Source organism: Oncorhynchus masou, chromosome 17 (assembly GCF_036934945.1).
Source record: "Oncorhynchus masou masou isolate Uvic2021 chromosome 17, UVic_Omas_1.1, whole genome shotgun sequence".
In the NCBI taxonomy this organism is placed as follows: Eukaryota; Metazoa; Chordata; class Actinopteri; order Salmoniformes; family Salmonidae; genus Oncorhynchus; species Oncorhynchus masou.
The window spans coordinates 36,752,088-36,762,331 of NC_088228.1; the positions used below are offsets into that span (position 1 = coordinate 36,752,088).

Consider the following 10,244-nt stretch of genomic DNA (forward strand, 5'->3'; position numbering starts at 1 on the left):
GTTATAATAGTTCACGCGCGGCTGCTCTACAGAAGTGTAATTACCTCTGCAGTGTTATTAAGCTTTTTATTACACACATTCACACTGCCCACCCTCCTGCCTGCCTGTCTGTCTTTCTGTCTGTCCACTCAACCAGGAGTCATAGGTTTTCCTCTCTCACAGAGAGGCCAAAAACATGCAATGTGCCTCAGATAGTGCAGCACACTTGTCAATGTGAATTATTTCTCATATTTCCTCACTTTTGAAAGGTTCAGGCTACTTGGGATGATGGTGGTACAGTACGTTGCCTCGCCTACCTTTGTGGAATGTAGCTTAGTTTTTATATTGTTTGAGGAGTGTGCATCATTTTGAAAATGAAAAGTTATTAACAAATTAGGCACATTTGGGCAGTCATGATGCAACATTTTGAAAAGAAATGCAATGGTTCATTAGATCAGTCTAACACTTTGCACATACACTGCTGCCACCTAGTGGCCAAAATATAGATTGCACCTGGGCTGGAATAATACATTATGGCTTTTCTCTTGCATTTCAAAGACGATGGTACAAATTGTATGAACTTTTACCAGATCGAATGTGTTATATTCTCCTAAATTCTTTTCCCATTTCCACAAACTTCAAAGTGATTCCTTTCAAATGGTATCAAGAAATATGCATAACCTTGCATATTCATATTTCCCCCCTTTCAGGGATGGAACATTACAATTGTGTAGCTAATAGGCTTTGTGTTTGTAGATTGACTGAGGTGAATGAACATACTGCAGCCAAGGTGATCATGGCTGGGGTCAATTTGGCTTGTTTTTGCTGTTCTCCAAATACCATTTTAATGATTTTAGTCGTATAGAAATGTTTGGAAAGTCGAAGATCATTTACTGCATCCGGACCTCACTAAAACTCAAACCCTGGTTATGGCCCTGGCAACAGATGCTGGGGGTAGAAGTGTATTTAAGCTGAAGGAATACACTGAAAGTTCATGTAACAGTCAGGTGGTTGATCTGAATAGCATTTAACCCACACATCCCTGCTCACTTCAACAGCGGCCATGAGCTGATGTTTTTTTATAGACATATTGTACATTATGTTTACATCTGTGTGACAGGCCAAACTTTGATCAGCCATAATCAATTCATTAAGAGAACAACAAACACATATCTGTGTGTGTGTGTGTGTGTGTGTTGTACGGTGGAGATTTGTCTGGCTCTCATGCGCTTATCTGACTCTCCTCAGGGTTCTATAAAACAATAAGCCTATTTAATGCAGCCCTTCATTTGTGTGCATGTGTGTCAGTATATGTGTGTGTGTGTGTGTGTGTGTGTGTGTGTGTGTGTGTGTGTGTGTGTGTGTGTGTGTGTGTGTGTGTGTGTGTGTGTGTGTGTGTGTGTGTGTGTGTGTGTGTGTGTGTGTGTGTGTGTGTGTGTGTGTGTGTGTCTGTGTGTGTGCATTATTCTATCTCCGTCATGTTTGTTTCCTGGCTGTTTACGATGAGTCTCTCCTCTCAGCTCCCAGATCGATGTCGGGTGAGGATATGAGAGTCAGTATTGATTGTAATTTCCTGCAACGCTCATTCCAATCACCTGCCGTATCACCAATCTAATTTCTATCTGCAGCGCAGTCAGTGATCCAAGAGAACCAGGGAATAACCAATAACTGAATAACAAATAAATGAATATTCTACCAAGGCATTCTCACTCCTGCATAGATAAACAGGGTGCTTGTATGGAGAGTTGACAATGACTCTCAAAGAGTGTGTGTGTGTGTGTGTGTGTGTGTGTGTGTGTGTGTGTGTGTGTGTGTGTGTGTGTGTGTGTGTGTGTGTGTGTGTGTGTGTGTGTGTGTGTGTGTGTGTGTGTGTGTGTGTGTGTGTGTGTGTGTGTGTGTGTGTGCGTGCGTGCATGTGCGTAAGGATATATATCTCCACACAGATTGAATGAGTGTACATGGAAAAGCAGGTGCCAAGTCCTAATCTAATGATTGGATGCTTGTGATTCAGGCTTTTATGTCGCTGGAGATTTGATGTTGTTTACTGATGGACGAGAAAGGAAACTAATATTTGGGATGCGTTCAGCTGTATGGGACGAGATTCAAGGGTTCACTCCTAATATCAGAGCATTAGAGTTAAGAGTTATGGTTGAGAATACAAATGTGATGATCATCTCTTTTCTCCAACTGGGGCCTAGTTATTTCCTCCCTCCCTTTTACTATACCTCTCCTTCGGCCCCTCTCCCTCTCTACCCTTCCGTATCTCTCTCCTTCCACCCCTCTCATTATATACACCTCTCTACATCTCCTCATTTCACTGCCGTCCTGTCCCCTGTCTATCTATCTTTCTCTTCCTTTCCCCCTCTCTTTATCCTGTCATTCACCCTCCTCTCTCTGTGTGTGCACGGTCTTGTTCTGTTCAGTTAGACGTGGTAATAAGATGGAAAGCAGGTCTATTATACTGCCACTCAGCCTGGCATTAAGTACTTCTCTTCGGAGTGGCTATACTGCTGTGCAAAAGTGTGAATATTTGGGCCTCTGCCTTCTCTCTCCCTCCCTCCTTCCCTAGCCCTGTCGATCTCGTGCTGTGTTAAAAGTGGACAGGTGGCGTCTGTTTCAAAGTCCAACCTCAGCAAGTACAGCTGCCATTGCACCCTTGCCCGCGGTAAAACACATCCGCTGTCTGTCACATAGGAAGCCGATGCCACACAACTATACAAAATTGAATTGGAGCAGTGAAGTTTAACTCAGACCTGGCCTGAGCTAAGGACATAGTGACATTGACTTCACTGTATGGAACAAGGAGAGACCGAGTGTGCAGCTATTGTAACTCTACAGGCCCCATTTAGACAATGTAAAAAAAGCTCTGCTACTGTCACCCACCCACACCCACTGAAAACCTCACTCAATTTCTCCACTTCAGGGGGGAAAGAATTCACAAATTACTACTGCACAACATACACTATCATATCATACATTCCCAGTGTCCAGCGTTTAATATTATACATTGATGGCAGTTCTGTCCTTGAGCTGTTCTTGTCTATTGATGTTCTGTATTATGTCATTCTGTATTATGTTTCGTGTTCTGTGTGAACCCCAGGAAGAGTAGCTGCTGCTTTTGCAACAGCTAATGGGGATCCTAATAAAATACTAAATACCAAACTCACGCTGTCTTCTATCTCTCTAAATAGACCAGTGGCCCAGTAGAGGTGTGTGTGTTAATGCGTTTGTTGTGAGGGGTCTTTTAGTCACAATCTTCCGTTCATAGTGAGCGCTCATATTTTCCTCTCCCCCACCACAGCAGAGTCACTCTGTTAGTGATAGACCACAGGGTGGGGGGGGAAATAGTTTCGGAGGAAGAAGAGGAAGATGAAAGAGGGGGGGTTATCAGACCTAATGGTGTGGGTGGAACTTTCTCTACCTATAAGGCCAGGGCTAAGAGATAGCCGATCAGTCAGAACGGCTGGGCAGCACATGAAGACTTCTATACCTAAAGACTTTCGAATCTGAAAACTTCAACACCTAAAAATGAGGTTGAGTCTGGTGTTGTCTTCTCTGCTCTGTGTAGCCACATGGATGACCGGGGTCGATGCAAGTGAGTTCTTACCTCTTATTTCACGGCTGGAAGTGTGCGTGTCGATGGTGTATGCATGTAATGTGTAGCTGTGTGTAAACCAGTAATGTATTGCCATGTTTTACCCTGTATAGGCTTTGGACCAGTCAACACTTGCTGTCTTAAGCTGACTCAGAAAAGAATCTCCCCTAAGAAAGTAGTGGACTACACCGTACAGACTACAGCACTGTGTCCCATCAAAGTCATAGTGTGAGTACCCTATATTCATGTTTCTTACACAGTCACGCTACACCGTAAAGATGAGAATTCGTCCTATTGAGAGTATCCTACACTGTCATACATAACTCCTGGTTTTACTTCACTACCAATGTCGTGATCAGAAAAGGACAAAGTGAATAAAAGAATAACCTCACCAGAGGAGACAATTGACCTCTTGATTCATCTACTTCCAGGTTACACACCATAGAAAGGAAGATGATCTGTGGTGACCCAGGAAGTGATTGGGTAAGGAAGGCCATGGGAAAGGTGGACGAAACCAAGGCAATCAAGAGAGAGGAGGAGGAGGGAAAGGAGGGCAAGACAGTGACCATGGCACCGGCAGTGCCACGTAAGCAGGGAAAGGGACAAAAGAAGGGAGCCAAAAAGGGAAAGGGGAAAGGAGGGAAGAGAGGAGGAAAGAGAGGAGGGAAGAGAGAGGGAAGAGGGCGCAAGAGAACTGGTGTAACAAACCAATTTGAGTAACTGAGCACAATTGATGTTAAGTCTAAATTGTGGATTTCTGCCTCTAGGAGGAGAGCAAGAAAATCTACTAATGTAAAAGCAGTACAATGGCAAGGACATCTGCCTATGTTGGCATGTTGTAAAGAAATAAACATTTCAATGAGGACTGGACACAAAGTTGTTGTTTTTTACTCTCTGTGTCACTGATATATGGGACCAACGCTGTTTTAGTAAAATATTGAATAAAAAAATCATAGCACAGACCTTTTAAATCAAATTTAAATTCTTGCACTGGCTGCCTCTAGCGCATGTTTGAGAAAGGTTCAGGCCTCTTGGGATGATGGTGGTACAGTACGTTGCCTCGCCTACCTTTGTGGAATGTAGCCTAGTTTTTATATACATTTCTCAGACCTTCTGATAAATGACTAGAATGTACATCTCCACATGTCCTTTCTTCCATATAGGCCTAGACTTACATTAACATGTAAGACCTACAAACAACACAGTTCAAATCATGTCATATGTTTTCCTTTCATCGCTGATGCTATGTGTCAGTGTGAATCCTTTCTCATATTTCCCCCCTTTCAGGGATGTAACATTACAATTGTGTAGCTAATAGGCTTTGTGTTTGTAGATCGACTGAGGTGAATGAACCTACTGCAGCCAAGGTGATCATGGCTGGGGTCAATATTGCTTGTTTTTGCAGTTCTCTAAATACAATTACATTTTATTTTTTTGTATAGAAATGTTTTAAAAGTTTAAGCTTATTTACTGCATCCAGACCTCACTAAAAATCTAACCCTGGTTACGACCCTGGCAACAGATGCCGAGGGTAGAAATATGGGTAGAAGTGTATTTAAGCTGAAGGAATACAATGAAAGTTCATGTAACAGTAAAGTGGTTGATCTGAATACCATTTAACCCACACATCCCTGCTCACTTCAACAGCGGCCATGATAAATGAGTAGAATGTACATGTAAATAACATGCTCGTCTGTTTTAAAGTTAAATTTGTATCTATTACCTACCCTGCTACCTCTTAATGTTCTTTATATTTGTACATTTTTCTCTCTCAATATTGCGTGTTTATGTTAAGTCAATAAAACAATATAATCATGATAACTTTTGTCACCTGGTGGTCATGATGTATTTTAAGTCTTAACACAATAAGCCACTATCACATGACAGTTGTCCCATATGAATAACTTCTCAAAAACATTAAATCATCTCCTTTCATTACACGGGGATGTAAACTGGTGAGGGCCCAAAAAGGTGACACTTTTGTTTTGCACTGAAACATGTTGCAGGGGGAAATGCAGGTTTAAACTAATTAAACAACAAATAATATGATCTACTGTACATGATCAGTCTCTTTGTGTAAAATAAAGTGGTTAATGTGAACCTAACTCACAGCAAAATGTAAGGAAAGCAATCCAATGTTATTTGTTGCCTAGACTTTACAGCAAATGACACTTGAGTCTTGAGAAAAAAACTATACACAAACATTGTAGTTAGCCATGACCGCCTTCACAATAGAACGCTTGCGACCACACACATCTAAATATAGCTCTTGGGATTTTTGATTTTTTGTAAACTAGGCAAGTGAGTTAAGAACAAATTCTTATTTACAATGACGGCCTATGCCGGCCAAACCCGGACGATGCTTGGTCAATTGTGTGCCACCCTATGGGACTCCCAATCACAGCCGGTTGTGATACAGCTGGATTTGAACCAGGGTGTCTGTAGTGATGCCTCTAGCACTGAGATGCAGTGCCCCAGACCACTGCGCCACTCGGGATCTATCTTAAGTAGAAATAGAATGAAAGAAACAGGCATTCAATTTTTGCTCTATTATCATGGCCACTATAGTAGGGAAAGGGAAAGGGGGATACCTGGTCTGTTGAATGCATTCAACTGAAATGTGTCTTCCACATTTAACCCAACCCCTCTGAATCAGAGTAGACATAGATCAAGTACACAAGGCTACATGTGTGCAAAAATAACATTCACTGAGTAAAACATTTAATAATCCCCCCTCCTCACATCAAGTGTTACTGTCAGGTTTTACACCACAAAAGCAATATATTTGGGCTACACTGCACATTATTACATTGTGCACATTATTACATTGTACACTTTCTGCCTGGGGATATCTGTTCTACAATGTGCCAGCAGAGCATGATATCCTTTTGCTGGCATAATTGATCTCCTTCAGACAGAGAGTACACCTGGCATACCCCATTTTATCCACTGTATTGAAAAAGTGAGAAAGAAGAAGTGAGTGTGGTGTTCCTTGCACCTCTATAGTAGGATCCAGCTTAAGCCAGGCCCGGCTCCAGCTACACTTAACTGTTTAACAAGCAACGCCTCATTTTCACCTAATTCTCTCATTCTGAAAATGAACCATATACTGTAGAGGCAAAACATTAGTTCACATATAGTAGTTAGTTTGTTGGCTAGTTAACTAGTTAACATTTGACACAGATTGCCAGGGTCCAGTAAGCAACTAACGCTGCATTATAACTTGAGGAACGGCAAGGAGTCGTATAGCGTTACCAGTAAATTCTATAGCGAATTGGTTAGGTTACTAACGTTAGCTCATTTGATGTTGTAAAATTGTCTGACTTTATTCGCCAGCTAATTTTCACATCATAAACTCAATTATTTGATCAGTTAAATTGGCTAACTTTGCTCAACATTTCTCTGGCTAGCTAACGGATAATTCAATCCGACTAGCAATATACTTAACAATGCTAACAATACCTGTTCCAACACACTTTCTCCCTCACCTCAAACTTTCCAAATGCCATTTGTTTTTCGGTTAGAGCTCATGAAGTACGCTTCATCACCTTCTCACTCCCATCTTCGTGGTCAGGCTTTTCACCTGCCTCTTCAATATCGTTCAGGGGGCGCGCTGCTGTAAGTTAACTGGCAAACTGCCTTTCCGCTCTCTTTCCAGGGCGAACACTGATGCTGTAACTTGGTTGCAAATTGGTTGTCTTTTCTCTCTTCAGTCGCATGCTACATGCTGTTGTTATGTGAACGATTGGCTGAGCCTGGGATACAGCCAGTATTGCTCCAAACGCACATCACTCGTTCGCATATAGCCAGTAGTCAACAAAGCCCCCCCCTCCTCCCCTCGGCCAAACTTTTAAACTTTTCTCATCAGATCTACACAAATCACGTAGGTCACCTATTTGGATTGAAAATGGCAAATTTTTGCCGAAAGGTGACTGATTACAGCCCTTTAATTGCTATATGTGTTCCTGAAAAAAGGTTTTCTTCTGATGTTGATATGTGCTTATTTCTGTACTGTGCAGTAAGTGCTTAATTAAGAGCTTCTATAGAACCTGGCCCATATTTTAGCAAGCATTCTCTTGCGGTTTGGAGTGGACTTCTCAAACCTCATACCAGGTAAGACAGCTACAGTGGTGGAAAAACTACCCAATTGTCATACTTGAGTAAAAGTATAGATACCCCTCCCTCCCTTCGGCAAATCAGATCACGACTCCATTTTGCTCCTCCTTTCCTATAGTCATAAACTCGAACAGGAAGTACCCGTGCTAAGGTCTTTTCAATGCTGACCAATCAGAGTCCATGCAGACTGAGATATGTTGTGGGTAGCCTCTGAGAATAACATTGACAGATACATTGACACTGTGACTGAGTTCATCAGGAAGAGTATAGGAGATGTTGTAGGAGATGTTGGAGATCTTGTTATAGGAGATGTAGGAGATGTTGTTATAGGAGATGTTGTTTCCACTGTGACTATTAAAACCTACCTTAACCAGAAACCATGGATAGATGGCAGTGTTTGTGGAAGACTGAAAGCGCAAACCATCTCATTTAACCATGGCAAGGTGACTGGGAATATGGCCTAAACAAACAGTGTGGTTATTCCCTCCATAAGGCAATCAAACAGGCACAACGTCAGTACAGAGACAAAGTGGAGTCACAATTCAACGGCTTAGACACAAGACTATGTGGCAGGGTCTAGAGACGATCATGGACTACAAAGGGAAAACCAGCCATGTAGCAGACACTGACGTCTTGCTCCCGGACAAGCTAAACACCTTCTTCGCCCACTTTGAGGATAACGCAGTGCCACGGACGCGGGCCGCTCCCAAGGACTGTGGGCTCTTGTTCTCCGTGGCCGACGTGAGTCAGATATTTAAGCGTGTTAACCCTCGCAAGGCTTCCGGCCCAGACAGCATCCCTAGCCGCGTTCTCAGAGCATGCGCAGATCAGCTGGCTGGAGTGTTTACGGACATATTCAATCTCTCCCTATCCCAGTCTGATGTCCCGACTTGCTTCAAGATGTCCACCATTGTTCCTGTAACCAAGAAAGCAAAGGCAACTGAACTAAATGACTATAACCCCGTAATATTCACTTCTGTCATCATAAAGTGCTTTGAGAGGCTGGTTAAGGATCAGATCACCTCTACCTTACCTGAAAACACTAGACCCACTTCAATTTTCTTACTGCCCCAATAAATCCACAGACGATGAAATCGCTATCGCACTGCACACTGCACTATCCCATCTGGACAAGAGAAATACCTAACTAAGAATGATGTTTATTGACTATAGATCAGCCTAAAAACACCACAATTACCGCTCTAAGCTCATCATTAAGCTCAGGGCCCTGGGTCTGAACCACGCCCTGTGCAACTGGGTCCTGGACTTCCTGGCGGGCCACCCCCAGGTGGTGAAGTTAGGAAACAACACCCCCTCTTCGCTGATCCACAAGGGTACGTACTCAGCCCCCTCCTGTACTCCCTGTTCACCCATGACTGCGTGGCCAAGCACGCCCCAAACTCAATCATCAAGTTTGCAGATGACACAACAGTAGTAGGCTTGATTACCAACAACAATGAGACAGCCTACAGGGAAGAGGTGAGGGCCCTGGCGGAGTGGTGCCAGGAAAATAACCTCTCCATCAACGTCAACAAAACAAAGGAGCTGATCGTGGACTTCAGGAAACAGCAGAGGGAGCATACCATACTGCACTGTTGAAGCTAGAAACACAAGCATTTCGCTACACCAGCAATAACATCTGCCCCCCAAAAATTGTATGTGACCAAAAACATTTTATTTTATTTATACCTTAATAAAAAGTTACTCAAGTAGAAGTGAGTCAGCCAGTAAAAAATGACTTGAGTAAAAGTCAATTAAAATGTTCTTGTTTTAAAAATGTATGGTTAGCCAGGGTCACACCAACACTCAGAAATTATTTACAAAATATGCATTTGTATTTAGTGAATCCGCCAGGCCAGAGGCAGCAGGGTTGACCACGTGTTCTCTTGATAAGTGTGTGAATTTGACAATTGTCCTGTCCTGTTAAGCATTCAAAATGTAACAAGTACTTTTGGTTGTCAGGGCAAATGTATGGAGTAAAAAGTACAATATGTTCTTTATGAATGTAGTGCAGTAAAAGTAAAAGTTGTTAAAAATATAAATAATAAAGTAATGTACAGATACCCCCCAAAACTACTTAATCATTACTTTAAAGTATTTTTACTTAAGTACGTTACACCACTGGGTAGCTAAAGGTAAATGAATAAAGTAATAGTGTTAATCTGAGTCTGAGGCTATGATCTTCTACATAATTGTGGCGTGTCTACCTTTTCACTGGAACTGAATCGTAGCATCGTATAACCAAAAACACCACTTCCTGTACTCTAGAATCGAGTGTGTAGAATAGTGTGTGTATAGTGCGTATATGCATGTCTTTATACAGGCCTGGTTTCAACCACAGGATACATATCTGATAGTTTGTTCTCAGAAAAACAAAACAAATACAAATATATTTAAAAAGAATTGTGACAAACAGGATGTGCGTGATGAAGACAGACTGACAGATTAAAACCTTTTCTTTCAGAAGTATTTTTCATGAAAGATTACCTTGGCCTAACTGTTCAAAGCAAATCCAGTAATCGACGACAGGGCCCGCGAGAGAATGTGTACAGCT

General features: G+C 42.2%; 1 protein-coding gene across 1 annotated transcript; it reads left to right on the forward strand.

Moving 5' to 3' along the window:
• Positions 1-3,340: 3,340 nt before the first annotated feature.
• Positions 3,341-5,403, forward strand: LOC135558956 (C-C motif chemokine 2-like). Its single transcript, XM_064993204.1, has 3 exons — positions 3,341-3,574; positions 3,688-3,802; positions 4,006-5,403. The coding sequence occupies exons 1-3, from the start codon at positions 3,508-3,510 to the stop codon at positions 4,292-4,294; spliced, it is 471 nt and encodes a 156-aa protein (XP_064849276.1). The 5' UTR covers positions 3,341-3,507; the 3' UTR covers positions 4,295-5,403.
• The last annotated feature ends 4,841 nt before the right edge of the window (positions 5,404-10,244 follow it).

Coding starts and splice junctions, on each gene's coding strand:
- LOC135558956 (XM_064993204.1), top strand. CDS start 3,508: ATGAGGTTGAGTCTGGTGTTGTCTTCTCTGCTCTGTGTAGCCACATGG. Junction 3,575..3,687: donor GATGACCGGGGTCGATGCAA/GTGAGTTCTTAC, acceptor TACCCTGTATAG/GCTTTGGACCAGTCAACACT. Junction 3,803..4,005: donor TGTCCCATCAAAGTCATAGT/GTGAGTACCCTA, acceptor ATCTACTTCCAG/GTTACACACCATAGAAAGGA.